Consider the following 20,706-nt stretch of genomic DNA (forward strand, 5'->3'; position numbering starts at 1 on the left):
AGTATTAGAAATGCTACAACATCCTGAAAACAAAAAGGAACAACCAAGTCTTACACTGCACAGCAACTTACACAAGCTCAGAAATGAAAAGGCATACTAATAACAATGCCTCATCTGAAAAACAGTGACAAAACCCAGTAAGAATATTTATGAGAATTATGGGGTGCCTGGGTGGCTCAGTTGGTTAAACATATGACTTCAGCTCAAGGTCATGATCTCAGGGTCTTGGGATGAAGCTCCACATGGGGAAATCCATGCTCAGCAGGGAGTCTGCTTGTCCCTCTCCCTCTGCCCCTCTCCTGACTCATGAGCATGCACTGTTTGCATTCTCTCTCTCAAATAAATAAAATCTTGTTTTACAAAAAGAATATTTATGGGAATTAAGTGAGTTAATTACACACAAAAATTTCTAAGAACAGTAATGGATGCCCAGCAAGTACGCAAAAACTATTTCCAATATTATCCTTGCAGAGAAAAGACAAAGGTAATGATTCCATTTCCGTAATAGTACAACAAAAATCAGAATTAAGAGTGATTACTTTGAGGGTACCAGCGTGGCTCAGTTGGTAAAACATCTGACTCTTGATTTTGGCTCAGGTCATGATCTCAGGGTTCTAGGATCAAGCCCCACATCAGGCTATGAGCTGGGTGTGAGCCTGCTTGAGATTTTCGCTCTCCCTTTCCCTCTGCCCCTCTCCCTGCTTTCACACGCACTCTCTGTTTTAAAAAAAAAAAAAAAAAAGGAGTGATTACTTTTAGGTCTAAGATTCCCTGCCATGGTATTTTCTCAAAAATATCTAAAATTGGGACACCTGGGTGGCTCAGTGGGTTAAAGCCCCTGCCTTCGGCTCAGGTCACAATCTCAAGGTCTTGGAATTGAGCTCCACATCGGACTCTCTGCTCAGCAGGGAGCCTGCTTCCTCTTCTCTCTCTGCCTACTTGTGAGCTCTGTCTCTGTCAAATAAATAATAAAATCTTTTAAAAAAAAAGTCTAAAATTCTCATGAGCAGAGTAAATTTTATTTCAGCACCAGGAAGCTATTATTTACATATAAGACAAGTTTCTAGAAGAAAGGTGAAAGAACAACAAAATATTTGAGACTTAAGGTTCTAAAAAATTACCCAAAGGACTTCTGAAAGGAAAAATTAAGGTTAGAGTCAAGATCCCAACCTTGGCTACACATGTGAGGCCAATGCTGAAACTAGCACTGTGAACTGACCTTTACCAAGGATCTGTTCCATTTAAGAACCCACAAGAAGTCAGTATTTGAGCAACAGCTCAGCTATTCCACCCAACCACTTGCTGCTACTTCTCAGTTTATAAGTACAAGGCACTTAAGCAGAACCATTTGCTCAAGAACAAGAATTATACTACTTGGCCCCAGCCCAGTGTTGTGTTGCACACCCTGTAGCACCAACGGAAAGAGTAGAGAAGCCATTTACTGATCACCATGAGAGGTGTTTTCAGCCACCATATTCACAAGACTTGGAAAGGGAGGCTTAAAATCCCAAAATTAAACAGAGCACCACTACCTGCCTTTTCCAGATAAAACTCCATTTTGAGAGAAAAAAGCAAATCGATACTCATTTTGATTTCACAACCTTAAACAATGGAATGCTGACAAGGCACCCTGCTATACATTCACCCAACCACCTGTCACCGACATCACCCTCAAACACAAAGGGCTATTTTTATGTAGTACACTACAGAGATAGATAATATCCCATTGCCATGGCAACAAGTTTTCCAGAAGATATGCTAGCCCATGAAGAATGTAAAAGAGAACAAAGCTCTTTCTTGCTTTTACTTTGCAGTATATGAGGAAGATTCTTTTTTAAGTCCTCGGTTTGCTCAATAGGGCCCTAGTAAGTTTGAGCAAGGTACAGAGAAATTCTGAGTGGACACATATACATATACAGTGATTTTGGGGTGAGGACAAATCCTTCGTATCCTTCAGGGAAAAAAAATCCTTCTTATCCTTCAGGAAAAAAAAAAATGCCAAACTAATGCTAGGTCATACCCCCAAATGTTGTAATACACTTTCTACTCCACTGAATTCATCTCTGGTCCCCCGGGCAACCTTTCCCACCATGTGCAACTACTCTTGGCAGAATCTCAAAAGGCTACTCTATTCCGATTATTTTTCCCAGTTCCCTGAACAAGAACCCAGCAACCCATGGAAATGTCCCACTCTGATCAAAAAGCACACACGTGCACACATCCCATATCCAAATGCAGAGCCAACCCCACTTCCCTGAAGAAGTGGGAAGCAGCAGCTCAGATGGACCAGTCACTCCTGTCCAGTCCTCTCTTTCCCTCATGGAAGTCTGCACACCCAAGCCTGGCTTGGCACAAATGGAATTCCCTTGCTCCCTCCACCCGCCATGCCCCATTCTCCTAGGATCCAGAGTGGTGGCTCCGAGTTCACCTTTAGCCTGTGCTGGCTTTTCCTCCATTTGTCCCCCAGAACCACAACGCTTCTTCATCCACTCTGCCCAGGAGACTGGTCTCTCTAGCTCCAGCACCCAGGCTTTCCAGCCTCTGGCTTCCAGCTGGGCACTGGAGCACATCAGACAACAGGAGACAGAGTTGGTTATTTGTCTCTCAGCTCCCCAGCCCCTCCCCAGCCACAGTGCTGGCAATGCCTGCATTCCTCTAGATCACTGCTCCTCCAGCTACAGCACTGCTTTCCTAGGCCAGATCTAAGGGACAGCAATGACTTCATGCTGCTACTAATCTCTCCGTGCCTCCACAATGTTTTCAGTAATACCCTCTGAGTGTGCCATTTCCTTCCGGGCCCTGAACAATACACAGCCTTACCCCCAATTTCTTTTTTTTTTTTTTAAGATTTTGTTTATTTATTTGAGAGAGAGACAGTGAGAAAGAGCATGAGCGAGGAGAAGGTCAGAGGGAGAAGCAGACTCCCCAAGGAGCTGGGAGCTTGATGCGGGACTCGATCCCGGGACTCTGGGATCATGACCTGAGCCGAAGGCAGTCGTCCAATCAACTGAGCCACCCAGGCGTCCCCCCAATTTCTTTTTTTAACTGGTTTATACTCAATTTAATATCTATTTTTAAACAATAATAATCACATGTGAGTTAAGTCTTATCCCTTTATAAAAAATAAAATAAATTCTTTTTTTAAAAGATTTTATTTATTCATTTGACAGAGAGAGAGAGATCACAAGCAGGCAGAGAGTCAGGCGGGGGAGGGGGGGAAGCAGGCTCCCTGCTGGGCAGAGAGCCTGATGCGGGGCTCGATCCCAGGACCCTGAGATCACGACCTAAGCCAAAGGCAGCAGCTTAATCCACTGAGCTGCTCAGGCGCCCCTAAAATAAATTCTATGAAACAAATACTTAAAACCTCCAACAGTAAGAGAACATGTAAAATGTGGAATTTAAAATCAGCTGATAAGACAAATTAGTAAATATTTTAAAGTTAGCTTACAAGTTGTAAATACCTTTGTAAATTTTGTATAACTGAAAAAATTTGATATATACAGATTTTTTAAAAAAATAAGACGGAAGGGGACCTGAGTGGCTCAGTCATTTAAGCCTCTGACTTCAGCTCAGGTCATGATCCTGGGGTCCTAGGATCCAGCCCCATGTCAGTCTCCCCGCTCAGCGGGGAGTCTGCTTCTCCTTCTGCCCCTCTCCCCTGCTCCTGCTCTTTCTCTTTCATGTAAAACTAGTATAAAATTGGACAGTCTTGGACTAATAAGGCAGTTTTATAAAGATATGGGACCGAGGCTCTCTCCCTATATACAAATACTGCTGTTCTGCCATGATCTATGTGTAGCTTTTACCTCCAAAACCACTACACAAGCACCAGCCTTCATATTCCAGTACAGTTAACCTAGAGTATTGTATTAACCTCAGGTGTACAATACAGTGATTCAAAAATGCTCTATGTTAGTCAGTGTTCATCATGATAAGCGTACTCTGAATCCCCTCCACCTAGGCCATCCATTCTCCCCCCACCGACCTCCCTTCTGATATTCTCTAGAGTTAAGAGTCTGGTTTTTTGGTTTTTTTTTTTTCCTTTGTTCTGTTTCTTAAAATCCACATGAGTGAAATCGTATCGTATTTTTCTTTCTCTGACTGACTTATTTCACTTAGCATTATACCCTTTAGATCCACCCAGGTTGTTGCAAATGGCAAGATTTCGCTCATTTCTTTCCTTTTTCCGACTTGAATCATCAAATTACATTTGGGAGAATTGACAGAGAAATATTTAAAAAGACAAGTTTATTTCCAGAACAAAACCCCCACATTAATATAAATATTTAGTATCAAAATAAAATCCTGAAAATGCTTTCTAAAATTCAAACTAAGCAAAAATTCTACTAAACCTTGATTTCCCCACCAAGCAATGTATTAATGTCTCTTCTTGTCATATAAACCTTGTCTTGACATTTTCCAAATCCCCAGCTTGAAAATTTTTTAAGCGTTTTATTTTTATTTACTTTTTATTATGTTAATCACCATACAGTACATCATTAGTTTTTGATGCAGTGTTCCAAGATTCATTGTTTTTATATAACACCCAAGTGTCCTCCTTAATACACATTACTGGGACAACCCATTCCCCTAACCCCCTCCCTCTAAAATCCTCAGTTTGTTTCTTGGAGTCCATAGTCTCTCATGGTTCATCTCCCTCTCCAATTCCCCCCCCACTTTGTTTTTCCCTTCCTTCTACTAATGTCCTCCATGCTATTCCTGATGTTCCGCATATAAGTGAAACTATATGATAATTGACTCTCTCTGCTTGACTTACTTCACTCAGCATAATCCCCTGCAGTTCCATCCATGTTGATGCAAAACTTGGGTATTCATCCTTTCTGATGGCTGAGTAATATTCCATTGCATATATGGACCACATCTTTATCCATTCTTCTGTTGAAGGGCATCTCTAAGCATTTTTTCTTAAGTAATCACTACACTGAACATGGAGCTCAAACTCACAACTCCTAGATCAAGAGCCACATACTCCACCAACTAAGCCAACCAGGCGGCCCTGAAATGATAGTATTTTAGATATATTAGGTAGAATAAAATAAATTAAGGGGTACCTGAGCCTTATCCCAATTTCTGATGGCTTCCTTGGCTTTGGAATTTCATCAGCCTTGACCGTAGACTGTATCACATTCTGCTTTACCATACTGAACCTCCTTAGAAGTAGGTCCAAATTCCCTACACAGACCCATAGACAGATTCACTCCTTTAAGCAAGAATTCCAACATTTACATAGAATTGCTCTGAAAGCCTGAGACACCATCAGGAAACCTACCCTTTTTTAGTTTGTCTCTTCAACAAAGACTGAATTTTAACCCAAATAACTATGAAAAATATTACCAGAAATCACTTATCTATGTGACCATGGGCAAGTTACTGAATCTCTGTACCTCCACTTTATCTTCTTCAAAGTGGGGGCAATAATACCTACTTTGTGGTTTGCTTATGAAAATTAAATGAGATGAGCAGTCTACAAGTTATAGGACAAGGCCAATTACATGGTAATCAGTAAATAAGTGGTAGAACCTACGATGATTGTTATCACATATCTACAACCAGAGTAATTCTTGCCCCAAGCGACAATTATCTGGAGACATTTTTGGTTGTAACAACTCAGGGAAGGGCAGATACTGGCATCTACTGGATAGAGACCAGGGGTGCTACTAGACATTGTATAACACATAGGACAGCCCCCACAGCAAACAATGATATGGCCCAAAGTGTCAATAGTGCCAAGGTAAAGAAAACCTGATAGAGAACAAAGAATAAATTAAAAGAATCCAGGGGTGCCCGGGTGGCTTAGTTGGTTGGGTGTCTAACTCTTGATTTTGGTTCAGGGTATGATCTCAGGGCTGAGAGATCCAGCCTCAAGCGAAGCTCTAGGCTGGGTCTGGAGCCTGCTTTAGATTCTCTCTCTCCAGAGGCACCTGGGTGGCTCAGTGGGTTAAAGCCTCTGCCTTCGGCTCAGGTCATGATCCCAGGGTCCTGGGATCCAGCCCTGCATTGGGCTCTCTGCTCGGCAGGGAGCCTGCTTCCCCCCATCTCTCTGCCTGCCTCTCTGCCTACTTGTGATCTCTCTCTCTCTCTGTGTCAAATAAATAAATAAAATATTTTAAAAAATATGATTCTCTCTCTCCAACAGTACCTGGGTGGCTCAGTCGTTAAGCCTCTGCCTTCTGCTGGAGTCATGATCCCAGGGTCCTGGGGACTGAACCCTGCATAGGGCTCCCTGCTCAGCAGGGGAGTCTGCTTCTCCCTCTACCTCTCCTACTTCCCCTGCTTGTGCTCTATCTCTCGCACCCGCTCTCTCTGTCAAATAAATAAAATCATTTTAAAAAGGGGAGGTATTTTTAAAAAAAGATCCTCTCCCCTCTGCCCCTCTCTCCCCAGCTTGCACTCTCCTTCTCTCTGTCTCTTAAAAAAAAAAAAAAAAGAGAGAGAGAGAGAGAGAGAGAATTTTAAGAAATCCACATGGTGGGGAGCCTGGGTGGCTCAGTGGGTTAAGCCTCTGCCTTTGGCTTAGGTCATGATCCCAGAGTCCTGGGATTGAGCCCCACATCAGGCTCTCTGCTCAGCGGGAAGCTTGCTCCCCGCCCCCACCCCTGCCTGCCTCTCTGCCTGCTTGTGATCTCTGTCAAACAAAAAAAAAAGACATCCGCATAGTAAATTTCACACATTTTGGTTCCAGTGCCATCTCTCAGTAATAGGACTCAAAATTACCAGAATGTATGCAAAGGAGAGGAATTAAAACATTTTAAAACAATTTCAAAGGAATCCTAATGGAGAGAAAAAAAAAAACTCCAAAAGCAAGTACACCAAACATCTCCAGGGCCAAAAACCTGTTCATGTAAAATCATCTGTTTTGCACAACACCGACCCTGAACAAAGGGATCAACCAAGAGAATACTGCATTAAATATGTTCTTTTGAAGGCACGGGACAAACATTACACATTTAAGAAAGCCTGTTTTAAAAAAAAGCAAAAACAACTCTTAATTGCTGGCATTTATGGGATTCACTTCAATTAGTCAGGAATTAACACAGGTGAAACATTTAATTACCCCCAGGAGGCTGAACAAAGCTATTTTTCTGTAAACCAATGGCAAAGTGTTACAAATGAATTAAGTCAAAGCAAATGTTTACTACTGACCTAATATTAAATAGCCTCTCCTGGTTCTGAATTAAATTATGAGGACAGCGGAGTTTCTCCAGTCTGTTAAAAATCACTTTTCCTTTCAGGTTCATGTTCTAGCCAGTCTCTGAAGTACAGAGAATAGTGGTAAATAAAACAGGCCCAAAAGCCAGCTGGCATGTGCTCCACAGGGGTTCTCTGGAATGAAGCAGAGTAGAGAGGGCCAGATAGAAAGGTCAGGAGCAGGGAGAGTTGAGTAGGGACAGGAGGGACTGCAGGGTGAAGTCCTGGCGGAAGCAGCTGAGCACTCATTCTCGCCCGCCTTCCTTTCCCCCTCAAAGGGCTGACTGGAGGGGCTGGGACCACCGCAGCCTTATGGAACCTCGTTCCTGACCCAGACCTGCCAGCAGTGCTACTGCCATTCTGACTCTGGAAACAATCAACCATGAAGAACTGAAATTCCTAGTCCAGACACCTCACAACTCTTCAGAACAAGGCTTATTCGTTGTTTTTGTGCGATGCCCCCTGCCCTTTGGTAGTGGGCATGGACCTCTTTCAGAATACTGTTTTTAAATGTATAACATGAAACACTTAAAATAGGACTATAAAAGAAACATACTGAAATATAGCTATCAAAATATTAAAAATTAAGTTTGTGGTAGTAATGCATGTGTTTGATTATAATTCTAAAAAATCCTATTTCTACAAGTGATAAAATCATAGGTACTACTACTAATACTGTGGTTTGTTTGCCTATATACACAATAGAAGGAAATGCGTGATTTCAGTTAAAGATTGGTATAAATACAAATGTATCTTTTTCCACAACTAAATTCAGAGACCCCCAAAATGGACCCAGGCCTGCTTTAGAGTGTTCTGGGCAGGAGTGGACTGCTTTTTCCACTTCTTTTCCTGCCTCCTACTAGTTAAGAGGAAAAAACAAATTGCTTAAAGACTAAAATTGAAAATAATACATAAGAAGATAACATAGTTTCCAGTTCTACATGGCATAAGAAAATGAATTATGCATGAAAGTATATTTTAAAAAGATAAAGAAATTTTAAATACGCGGTTGAGCAAAAACATCTATATTATCTGGCCCCAAAAAGCTAAACAGTAATTTTCTGCTTCAGAAAACTCTGGAAGACAAGTGTGGTACAAAGTTCCTAAGGTGACACATACCACCAATAATTCTCACTTCCTGGTGTCTTGGCTTTTGAATAATCCTCTCCTCTTCAGTGCAAAACCAAACCTGTGACTTGCTTCTCTGGCAATGGCTGGATACGGCAGAGGCAATGGGGTGTCTATCCTCTGAGCAAACTGGAGAGAGAGAATCTCCTGAAAGAAGCCAACAGCCATATTATGAACTGCCTATGGAAAGGGCCATGTGGCACGGAACTGCAGGTGGTTTCTAGTACCTGAGAGTTTCAGTCCTAAACTCACAAGGAACTGAATTCTACTAACAATGACATGAGCTTGGAAGAGGTCCCCGAGCTACACAAAGGAATGCCACCCAGTCAGTGCCCTGATTTCAGAACTTGTGAAACCCTGACCTGAGGACCCAAGTAAGCCATGTCAGGATTCCTGACCCAAAGGAACAACAAGATAATAAATGTGTTCTTTTAAGCTGCAATTTAAATTTATGCAAAGTCGCTACAGAGCAATAGATAATTAATGTGGTAACCATTAGAGGGAGTGACCAACCATCCCAATTTGCCTGCAACTGTCCTGCTTTGAAAATTGAGTCTTCTGCCCCAGGAAACCCCACTGGCCTGAGCAACCCCGGCTGGTTGGTTTCTGCTATGCTCTGCAAGTGTGTCCCCCACAAAACACACATGTTGGGATTCTAATGCCCAATGTGATGGTATTAGGAGGCAGGACCTTTGGAAGGTCCTTAGGTCATGAGGATAGAGCCCTCATGAATGGGATTTAATGCCTTAACAAGAGGTTATAGAAAGATCCCTAGCCCTTTCCACTATTTAAGGACACAGCAAGAAGGGGCCAGCTATAAACCAGGAAAGGGGCCCCTCACCAGAAGGCAAACATACTGGCACCATGATCTTGGGCTACCAGCCTCTATAACTGTGGGCAGTAAACTTCCATGGTTTATAAGCAACCCAGACTGTAGTATTTTGTTCTAGAGGCCCAAACAGACTTAGATGCCCACCAGAAGACACGTACTAGAGAATGATATAAATACAAAATCCTAGATACCTGCCTTTACAAAACAAAGATAAAATCTGAAAAAAAAAAAAAAAAACCTGGAAAGGAACCAAACCCTCTTTAAAAACTTACTGATAATTGGGACGCCTGGGTGGCTCAGTGGGTTAAGCCACTGTCTTCGGCTCGGGTCATGATCCCGGGGTCCTGGGATCGAGTCCCAAATCAGGCTCTCTGCTCAGCAGGGAGCCTGCTTCCTCCTCTCTCTCTGCCTGCCTCTCTGCCTGCTTGTCATCTCTCTCTGTCAAATAAATAAATAAAATCTTTAAAAAAAAAAACTTACTGATAATTAATGAAACAATTCAAGATTTCCTCACAACCAATTTTCCATACCCTTAAAGTAGGACAGTCCCCAGTTATGCATGTGAAACTAGGCCAACATTCAAAACTACCTTGCATTTTTTTAAAAAGTAATCTCTAACCCAACTCGGGCTTGAACTCAGACCTCAAGATCTAGAGTCACATGTCCACCAACTGAACCAGCCAGGTGCCCCCATCTTGTATTTCTAGTCTTCACTTTTGTTACCTTTTCAGTCTCCCTATTGGTTTACCTAATCTTTCTAAATCAGTCTCAAATATCCTTATCTTAAAGACTGCAAATAGCTCAATCACATGCAACCATCCTTCAGTCTTGTCATTTGACCAAAGGCCACAGATACCTTTTCCGCCTATATTAAACCCCTCCATGTTTCAAGCTCCTCTGACCACTCCCAGGTTCCTTCTTTAAAGATAAACGCTATAAATCATGTGATGTATGAGATTTACTTCAGGATAACAGAGCAGGTAGGGTACAAAACTGAGAACACAGATGGAACAGAACTGATCACATGTGCACTGATGGTTGTTGACCATGGATAGTAAGGACAGAGGAGTTTAATATATTATTCTATCCACTTGTTTGAGATTTTCCGTTTAAAAAAAGATGAGAGGGTGGGTGATGGGCATTAAGGAGGGCACACGATGTGATGAGCACTGGGTGTTATACACAACTGATGAATTGCTGAACACTACATCTGTTGGCTAATTGAATTTAAATTTTAAAAATGTAACAAAATAAATGTCAAGATGGTGACGTTCATTCACAGGCTGCACCAGAAATTTAAAAAAAAAAAAGATGAGAAAAAAGCAAGCCTATGAAAGCCCAATCAATTAACTCTAAGGTCCTCTAACACTTCAAGAATATCAGTGTGTTTTGCTAACTATAATGGAGTTTTTAATATTTGTACATGTTTAGCACAGTCCCCAGTCATGTGACATTCTATACAAATAAAAATGCCACTTCCCTCAGGCATAAAGGCCTCTACAACACCATAATGATGAGTCACTGTAAGACTAAGTAATGAAGATTCTTAAAAAGGAAACATGAATGAACTAGAGCTACATGTGTCAACAAAGATGAATCTCAAAAACATAAAGAGAGGAAGAGCAAGCTGCAGGTTACAGAATACAATACTTCTAATTTTAAGTTGAAAAGTCATACAGGGACACCTGCCTGGTTCAGTCAGTTAAGCAACTGCCTTCAGTTCAGGTCATAATCCTAGGGTCCTGGGATGGAGCCTGGTCAGGCTCTCTGCTCAGCGGGGAGCCCCTTTCTCCTTCTTCTGCTCCGCCTACTTGTGTTCCCTCACTCTTTCTCTCTTTCTCTCTCTCTGTCAAATAAATAAATAAAATCTTTTTAAAAAAAGATCTTATTTCTATCTTATTTATAAGATTTTTTTTAAAGATTTTATTTATTTATTTGACAGACAGAGATCACAAGTAGGCAGAGAGGCAGGCAGAGAGAGGAGGAAGCAGGCCCCCTGCTCAGCAGACAGCCAGATGATGCGGGGCTTGATCCCAGGACTCTGGCAGAGGCTTTAACCCACTGAGCCACCCAGGTGCCCCCAATAAAATCTTTTTTAAAAAAAGCCGAAAAGCCATACAAAACAATATATTGTTTTAGTGACATATAGATATATACACACGCTGTACAGATACACGTTATCTACACATATAATAAAAGTACTAGGGGCGCCTGGGTGGCTCAGTGGTTTAAGCCTCTGCCTTCAGCTCAGGTCATGATTTCAGGGTCCTGGGATGGAGCCCCACATCGGGCTCTCTGCTCAGCGGGCAGCCTGCTTCCCCCTCTCTCTCTGCCTGCCTCTCTGCCTACTTGTGATCTCTCTCTATCAAATAAATAAATAAAAACCTTAAAAAAAAGTACTAACATTTTCTTTTTGTTTTTTAAATATTTTTTTTTAATTTGTCAGAGAAAGAGCATGCACAAGCAGGGGAACCAGCAGGCAGAGGGAGAAGCAGGCTCCCTGCTGAACAAAAAGCCGGATGTTGGGACTTAATCCCAGGACCCTGGGATCCTGGGATCCCGGGATCCCAAAGGCAGCTGCTTAACCGGCTGTGCCACACAGGCGTCCCATTTTTTCAGTTCATGCACATCCAAATTCAGGACAGCAGTAACCTCGGAGGTTGCAGGGAAGAGAATGGGACCAGAGAAGGAGGTTACAGAAAACCTTCATACTGAATGTGAACTGTTTTAATTATTTGTTGGGTAATCCTCTAAGTTTTACACACCTAAAGTATTTTTGTTATAAAAGTGGCAACAAGCAACTATTATGCAAATGTCCCTCCTTTAACCACACAATGGTTTGGCTCTGGGACTTCCTGTATCTGCTGGCATTACTGTTTTTTTTTAACAATAAAAGAACACTATCTCAAACAGCATACATTCTTACTTACTGTTTTAGTGCTCTGGCCATATCTCCTTAAAGTCTATGTTCAAAGGGACATGATAAAAAGATGCAAAAATAGAGAACTGTCTTATTTGCATTTTTAAAAAATAGTTCTGGCTAATAATCTAACAATGGGGAAAGTTCACACAAGAATTTTGACTTTTACCTATAGTTTTCTTTAATGATTAAACAGCTGCTTCAATGAATTAAATAAAACCTTTAAAGAGGACTTCTTCCCAAAGGTGAGTCCATGCATGGGGCACCTGGGAGGCTCAGTCAGTTGAGCCATGGACCCCCCTTTTAAGATTTATTTATTGGGGCCTGGGTAGCTTAGTCGGTTGAGTGGCTGCCTTCAGCTCAAGTCATGATCTCTGGGTCTGGCATCCGGCCCCACATCCGGCTCTCCTCTCAGTCACCAGTGAGTCTGCTTTTCCCTCTCCCTCTGTGATCTCTCTCACTTTCTCTCTCTCAAAGAAATAAATAAAATATTTTTTTAAAAAGTGAAGATTTTATTTATTTGAGAAAGAAGAGCCCGCACAAGCAGAAGGGGCAGAAGGAGAGGGAGAGAGACTCTGAATCAGACTCCACGGTGAGTGGGGAGCCCAACAAAGGGCTGTCTCACAACAGTGAAATCAGGACCTGAGCCAAAAACCAAGAGTCGGACACTTAACTGACTGCACCACCCAGATGCCCTGTGCAACCAACTCTTTTTTTTATTTTTTAAGATTTACTTATTTATTTTAGAGAGACAGCATAAGCACAGGGAGGGGTGGAGGGTGAGGGAGGGATAAACTTCAGCGGACTCCTCACTGAATTCAGAGCAACCACTTGGGGCCCATCTCAGGACCCCTGAGATCATGACTTGTGCCAAAACCAAGAGTTGAACACCCAACCAACTGCACCACCCAGCCCCCCACCCTCCCACCCCCACCCCCTCGCTTATGACTCCTGACTTCTACTACAACGGTGATCTCAGGGTCACAGGATCGAGTCCCCACATTCTCAGCACTCAGCGGAGACCACTTGAGATTCTCTCTGCCTTCCCCCCACCCCTCAAGCTCTCTCTAAAATAAATACATGTTTAAAAAAACAAAAACGTGATTCCATGCACAGGAATTTTTTAAATATCCCCTGCTTCTAGCAGCCATGTTTTACTTCTTTAACTCAATCAAAGCTGCTTAAATAATCAGACATTTATTAGCTTTTTTCCAATTCAGTGATATCCCCTGATATTACAGAATCAGCACTGTCTTACAGCTACTCCCCTTAATGTCTAAGAGTTAACTATCATGAAAAAGAAAGACAAACACCATATGATCTCATTTACATATGGAATCTAAAAACAAAAATCTTGGGGCACCTGGGTGGCTCAGTGGGTCCAAGGATCGAGTCCCACATCAAGCTCTCTGCTTCGGCAGGAAGCCTGCTCTCCCCCCCCCTTCTCCCTGCCTGCCTCTCTGCCTACTAGTGCTCTCTGTCTGCCAAATGAATAAAAAAAAATCTTTAAAACAAAAAAACTTGAACTCATAAATGCAGAGGACAGATAGATAGGGAGGGATGGGTGAAAGTGACAGAAAGTTACAAACTTCCAGTTATAAAATGAATTAGTCATGGGGATTTAATAGCATGGTGACTATTAATAATATCATACTATACATTTGAAAGTTGCTAAGAGAGTCTATCACAAAAGTTCTGAACACACGAAAAAAAATGTATAGTGACAGATGTAGACTTAGTGTGGTGATCATTTCACAAAATTTGCAAATCCCAAATCATTATGTTGCATACCTGAAACTAATATAATGTTATATGTTAATTGTATCTCAATTAAAAAACAGACTATTTCAAAATAAAAAGAGTTGACTATCATAAAAAATAAAATTATGACTTCAAATATGCACAGCATTACCAGGGACTAACACACCATCCTAAAAGATAAATATTATAAATAAGTCTATATAGTTTAATTCATTACACCAAATATAAAACTTGCTAGTTTAAGGTAGGTATTTTATTTCTAGAGGCTATATTCCTCTATTTTTTTTTTAAAGCAAGCTCTACACCCATCAGGGGGCTTAAACTCAAGAGTCACGTTCTCTACTAACTGAGCCAGCCGGGTGCCCCTCTGGGGGCCTGGGTGGCTCAGTGTGTTAAGCCTCTGCCTTCACTCAGGTCATGGTCTCAGGGTCCTGGGACTGAGCCCTGCATCCCCCTATCAGGTCTCTCTGCTCAGCAGGGAGCCTGCTTCCCCCTCCCTCTCTGCCTGCCTCTCTGCCTACTTGTGATCTCTCTCTCTGTCAAATAAATAAAATCTTTAAAAAATAAAAGTAGGGGCGGCTGGGTGGCTCAGTGGGTTAAAGCCTCTGCCTTTGGTTCAGGTCATGATCTCAGGGTCCTGGGATCGAGCCCCACATCGGGCTCTCTACTCGGCAGGGAGCCTGCTTCCCCCTCTCTCTCTGCCTGCTTCCCTGCCTACTTGTGATCTGTGTCTGTCAAAGAAATAAATAAAATCTTAAAAATAAATAAAAATAGGACCAAAGACCTTTTTCAAATAGGCTATTATGATGCCTTAAAATATAATGCAAGATGGCAAAAAAACATACGACATGATGTCCAACATCAGGCCATTAGGGAATTGCAAATTAAAACAAGATATGTTCCCATGGTCAAAATAAAAAACACTGATATCATCAAATGCTGGTGAGAATATGGAGCAACACGAACTTTCATGCATTGCTGAAGGGACTATAAAATGGTACGACCACTTTGGAAGACAATTTGGCAGTTTCCTACAAAACTAAAGATAGTTTTACAATATGATCTAGCAATCACACTCCTTGGTGTTTACACAAAGGAAATGATAACTTAAGTCCACACAAAAACCTGCACACAGATGTTTATAGCAACTTGATCTCTAACTGCCAAAACTTGAAAGAAACCAAGATGTCCTCCAGTTCCTGAATGGATAAATAAACTGTGGTACTTCCAGACAATGGAGTATTATTCAGCACTAAAAAGAAATGAGCTATCAACCTATCAAAAGACATGGAGGAATCTTAAATGTGGGTTGTTAGTGAAAAGAGGCCAATCTGAAAAGATTACATACTGTGTTTTTCTAACTATACGACATTCTAAAAAAGGCAAAACTATGGAGACAGTAAAAAGATCAGTGGTTTCCTGGGGTTGGGAGTAAGTGGAAGGGATGACTATACAGTTCACGGAGGATTTTTAGGTCAGTGAAACTATTCTGTAAGATATTTTAATGGTAAATACATGTCACTATACATTTGTCCAAATCCATACAATGTTCAACACCAAGAGTGAACCATAATGTAAACTATGGACTTGGGGTAATTATGATTTGCCAATGTAAGTTCACCAATTGTAAAAATGTACCACTCTGGAAGGGAGTATTCCTAATGGGGGAGGCTGTGTATGTGTGTAGCAAGGGGGGTTTTGGGAACACTATGCACCTCTCCCTCAATTTTGATATTTACCTAAAAGTGCAATTAAAAAAAATTAAGTCTTGGGCACCTGGGTGGTTCAGTTGGTTAAGTGACTGCCTTCAGCTCAGGTCATGATCCTAGAGTCCCAGGATGGAGTCCCAGTTCTCCGTCTGACCCTCCCCCATCTCATGCTCTCTCTCTTTCTCTCTCTCTCAAATAAGTAAAAATTGTTTTAATAAATATATTTTTTAAAAAAACATATAGGGGCGCCTGGGTGGCTCAGTGGGTTAAGCTGCTGCCTTCGGCTCAGGTCATGATCTCAGAGTCCTGGGATCGAGTCCCGTATCGCGCTCTCTGCTCAGCAGGGAGCCTGCTTCCCTCTCTCTCTCTCTGCCTGCCTCTCTGTCTCCTGGGATCTCTCTCTGTCAAATATATAGAAATTGGGATAAGGGCGCCTGGGTGGCTCAGTGGATTAAGCCACTGCCTTCGGCTCAGGTCATGATCCTGGGGTCCTGGGATCCAGTCCCACATCGGGCTCCCTGCTCAGCAGAGAGCCTGCTTCCCTCTCTCTCTCTCTGCCTGCCTCTCCATCTACTTGTGATTTCTCTCTGTCAAATAAATAAATAAAATCTTTAAAAAAATAAAAATAAAATAAAAAACATATAATGGGGACACCTAGGTGGCTCTGTCATTAAGCATCTGTCTTTGGGCTCAGGTCATGATCCCCGGGACCTAGAATTGAGCCCTGCATCGGGGTCCCTGCTCAGCAGGAAGCCTGCTTCTCCCTCTTCCACTTCTGCTTGTGTTCCCTCCCTTGCTATGTCTCTTTCTCAAATGAAATAAAAATATTAAATAAATAAATATTAAAAACATAGAATGTACAATACCAAGAGTGGGCCCTAATGCAAACTATGGACTTTGGGAAATAATGATATGTCAATGTCAACTATAACAAATCAATCAGTCTGGTGGGGGATGTTGATCATGGGGGAGGCTGGCATGTGTGTTGGTAGGGGATATATGGGATTTTTCTGTACCTTCCCCATAATTTTTCTGTGAACATAAAACTGCTCTGAAAAAAATTAAATCTATTTAAAAATATACATATATTTTTTTCAACACAAAAAAATCCTTAACATAACTCACCTTCGTAACAAAGTAATAGGTATAGTAGTTTATTTTTTACTGCAAGGAGGAGACAAAATTAAGTATTTTTGTAAAACATTTATTCCAGGTAAGATTTTCACCCTGCCTGAAATGTTATGGTAATCTTAATTACATGCTTATTAAGAAAAAAAAAACCTGGCTGTTACCATAGAAATTACCAGGGATGGTAAGTGCCTCCATGATTCGGGCAGTTATACCTGTCGGGCCACTTAATTCTGAACTTACAGGTTCCTGTTTAACAGGGAAAGGCTAAAAATGTCTCCATTTGTTTTAAAGAATGGCTAATACACTCATGGGGAAATGCAAATTGAGGTAAATGGAGCATGCACACACACATCAAGCTATGCCACACCACACCATACGATATCACACCACAGCACACACTACTAAAATGGCTGGTAAAAATTAGGTGGCTGCTGACTGCTAGCTTTGTTTCACTCTCTTCTGATTACATTTCCCTGTCCAGAATCCTCTGATGTTCACTTTTACCTGTATGAAGAATACTGGATTATTGCAATTATATTGGGTTAATGGGGAAGTATGTATTTTATTTTGCTGGGCTGAGTAAGAAAGCTTACAGCTGAGACTTACTACAAGCAATCTTCTAGGCATGTCTCTCTTTGCCAACATCTGAAGCAGTCTTCTACAAGCAGGTTTCAACTGGACATCAAGAATATAAACTCGGGGGCGCCTGGGTGGCTCAGTGGGTTAAGCCACTGCCTTCGGCTCAGGTCATGATCTCAGGGTCCTGGGATCGAGCCCCACATCGGGCTCTCTGCTCAGCAGGGAGCCTGCTTCCCCCTCTGTCTCTGCCTGCCTCTCTGCCTACTTGTGATCTCTCTCTCTGTCAAATAAATAAATAAAATCTTTAAAAAAAAAAAAGAATATAAACTCGGGGCGCGTGCGTGGCTCAGTGGGTTAAAGCCGTTTAAAAAAAAAAAAAGAATATAAACTCATCCATGCAAATACACTGTACCTTGGGTTCTTTCTAAATCATATATACTTCAAGAGAGCATGATTCTAACACCAGGACCATCCCCTCCCCAATTCCTTAGGAATGGTGAACCAACATATTCACCTTTAATATGCCCACTTTCTCCTATCACATACCACGTATTATTGACTACAAAATAAGCCTTAGCAGGTGCCCAGCTGTCACTTACTTGCTGTGCGGCCTCAGTCACTTATTTCTTTTTCGGCTGAGAAGCTGTAACAGCATTTAATAAATTTATATACTTGGGAATATTCTGAGGGCTTCAAGTAATGGCCACAGTTTGTGTTTTAAGACACTGACATTTTGTCTACCTAGTTCAGCTCAACCACAGGACAGCAACTGCAGAACTTTCTACATACAAAGGACTTAAGGGCTAAACAGTCATGCTAAGTTCTATGAATACTAATTACATTTTCAGAAATTGTTTTTAAAAGGTGAAAGATTACAGAGTGGCTAAAGTTATGCCCACAAACATATAGGCATATGCATACTCCAGCAGTATAAAGCCTAGTCTTACGAGGTAAGAGGAAAAAAAAAAGAACCTACAAACCCAGTGATATTGCGAATGAGCCATATGAGCCATAAAGCCCTCATTAATCCTCTAGAACTAGATTTTAACCTACCACTCCCCACTCTAAATATTCAACTGACGTTAACTTTCACACTAACTATTGCTTTTAAGAAAAGCTTCACAGGTGCCTGTGTGGCTTGGTTGGGCGACTGCCTTCAACTCGGGTCTTGATCCTGGAGTCCCAGGATGGAGTCTCCCATAAGACTCCCAGCTCCATGGGGAGTCTGCTTCTCCCTCTGACCTTCTCCCATCTCATGCTCTCTCTCGCTCTCTCTTTCTCTCTCTCTCTCTCAAATGGATAAATAAAATCTTTTTTAAAAAGCTTCATTTCCATGCACCCCTATGTTTATAGTTTATAGCAGCATTCTTTACAGCAGCCAAGATACAGAAGAAGACCAAGTGTTTTATATATTATATAGTTAAAGAAATATTATTCAACCATCAAAAATAATGAAATCTTCCCATTCGCAATGATATGGATGGAGCTAGAGTATAATGCTTAGCAAAATAAGTCAGTAAGAGAAAGACAAATACCATATGATTTCATGCATATGTGGAATTTAAGAAACAAAACAAGCAAAGGGAAAAGAAAGAGACAAATCAAGAAACAGACTCTTAATTACCAAACTGATGGTTACCAGAGAGGAGGAGGTGGGGGGGAAGGGTGAAACAGGTGATAGGGGTTAAAGAGTGCACTTGTCCTCGGGAGCACAGAATGATGTGTGGCAGTACTGAATCACTATATTGTACACCCAAAACTAATGTAACACTGTACGTTAACTGGAATTAAAATTAAAACTTAAAAAAAACAATTTTAAAAAGCTTCATTCCATGTTTTGGGCCTGATATTGAGAATCTTACCAACATGAAAGTCTGGTGACATCAAAAGATGATGCCTATCAAGTAATCTTTCTCCAAGCTCCAGGGAAAGCAAAAACCAAAAACAGCGTGTGCTGTGGATCACTCCCTCTCCTTTTCCAGGTATGGAGCAGCTAAAAGGAGCTATGACATACACTACTTTCCAGTTCTATTTCAAGTCCAAGTAATAAGATGGGAAACTACAAGGTGCCTCCTATGGTGGACGTCTGGGGTCTCTCTCTAACCCGAAACAGGAAGCTTGACTTTGCTTTGACAGACATCCTCTTGCAGCCCTTTGTCCCTGATCTGCAACTTACTAAGGCTTTCCAGTTTAATACCAATATTCAGAAATATGTTAGTGAGCAAACACATATAGTAGATACATATATCTATATTGATACATAAATATATTACATGTATCTATGTCGGACAACATTCAATTTGGGGCCTCTTGAGGCGCGCTCTCTCTCTCTATACACATACATACACACATACACACACACACACACACACACACACTTCAAGTTCAAATCCAGCAAGGCACCCTGAGCGCCTACACCTTTCCACCCACCCAGAAGAGGTAAAGGCAGGAGCAGCGAGCAGAGGTTAAACCAGACACCAGCCAAAACAAACACCACTTCCAGAACAAGGCAAACTTTGGGTCTGGGCGGCTGCAGAGCCCCAGCAATGGCTGGGGGAGGGGAAGGAGTGTCAGTCTGTCTCAGGGGAGGAAGACGGGTAGCGCACCCAGCACTCCTGAGCTGCAGAGGAGGCTGCTGTTCCCGGGGGGACAAGGGCGTCGCCGCCATCCCCGACTTCGACCTGGCCGAGTCCTCCAGGTCCTTGGGCAGCCCTATCGCCCCACCCCGCCCCCGTACCCCCACAGAAATGGTCCCCCACAGACCTGCTGTGGCATAGGGGCGCGGGGACCTACCTGGTGCAACGTCTCGGCGGGCAGCTGCGACGCCCGGAAGAGGTCGGCCACGGTGCCCGCGGCTGCGGTGACCGCGCCAGGGACGGCCCTGCCAGCCTCAGGGGGCCCGGACACGGGGCCCCCGCCTGCGGCGCCGGCGCAACGCGCGAAGAGCTCGGAGTAACACTGCTGCTCGCCCTCGCTCAGCAGCAGCGGCGGCCCGGAGCCGCAGCCCCCGCCCGCCGCCGCCTCCATGGGGCCCGGAACGGGGTCCGACGGAGCACCGTCACGGAGTAGGGAGCCGCCGCCTTCGCCTCTGCCTCCGCCGCCTCGGTCTCGGCCTCGGCCGCCGCCGCCACCGCCCCCACGCCCCGCAGCTGCCGCGCTGCCGCTTCCTCCCGGCGCGCGCCGGCCCCGCCCCCGGACTTGAATGTTGTGCCTCCGCCGCGCGGCACATGGAGACAGGCGCGGGGCGAACCAATCGCAGCCTGAGATCGCACCCCGGCCCCGCCCCCGCCGTCCCACCTCGTCCCACCTCGCCCCGCCTCGCCCCGCCCCTGGCCGCGCCAGGTAACTAACTCCGCGGGCCGCCCACCCCGCGGCGGGTCACCTGTCCCGCCTTCACTCCCGAGACCCGGAGGGCGGGGGCCAGCGCTTGGTGCACC

The 20,706-nt window shown here is 43.1% G+C and overlaps 1 protein-coding gene across 9 annotated transcripts in view; it reads right to left on the reverse strand.

The window, feature by feature from the left end:
• Nucleotides 1–20,443, reverse strand: part of REPS2 (RALBP1 associated Eps domain containing 2) — a 232,071-nt gene extending 211,628 nt beyond the window's left edge. For 8 of the 9 annotated variants that reach the window (XM_082718393.1, XM_082718389.1, XM_082718391.1 and 5 more), the window contains exon 1: nucleotides 20,063–20,443. In XM_082718393.1, coding sequence (XP_082574519.1) covers nucleotides 20,063–20,296 — 234 coding nt within the window. In that variant the 5' untranslated portion in view covers nucleotides 20,297–20,443. Of the gene's footprint in view, nucleotides 1–9,441; nucleotides 9,487–20,062 lie in introns of those variants that run through there. The other variant, XM_082718394.1, reaches the window with a different exon arrangement.
• Nucleotides 20,444–20,706: the final 263 nt, after the last annotated feature.

The sequence above is a fragment of the Mustela nivalis genome, assembly GCF_964662115.1.
Source record: "Mustela nivalis genome assembly, chromosome: X".
NCBI classification, from domain to species: domain Eukaryota; kingdom Metazoa; phylum Chordata; class Mammalia; order Carnivora; family Mustelidae; genus Mustela; species Mustela nivalis.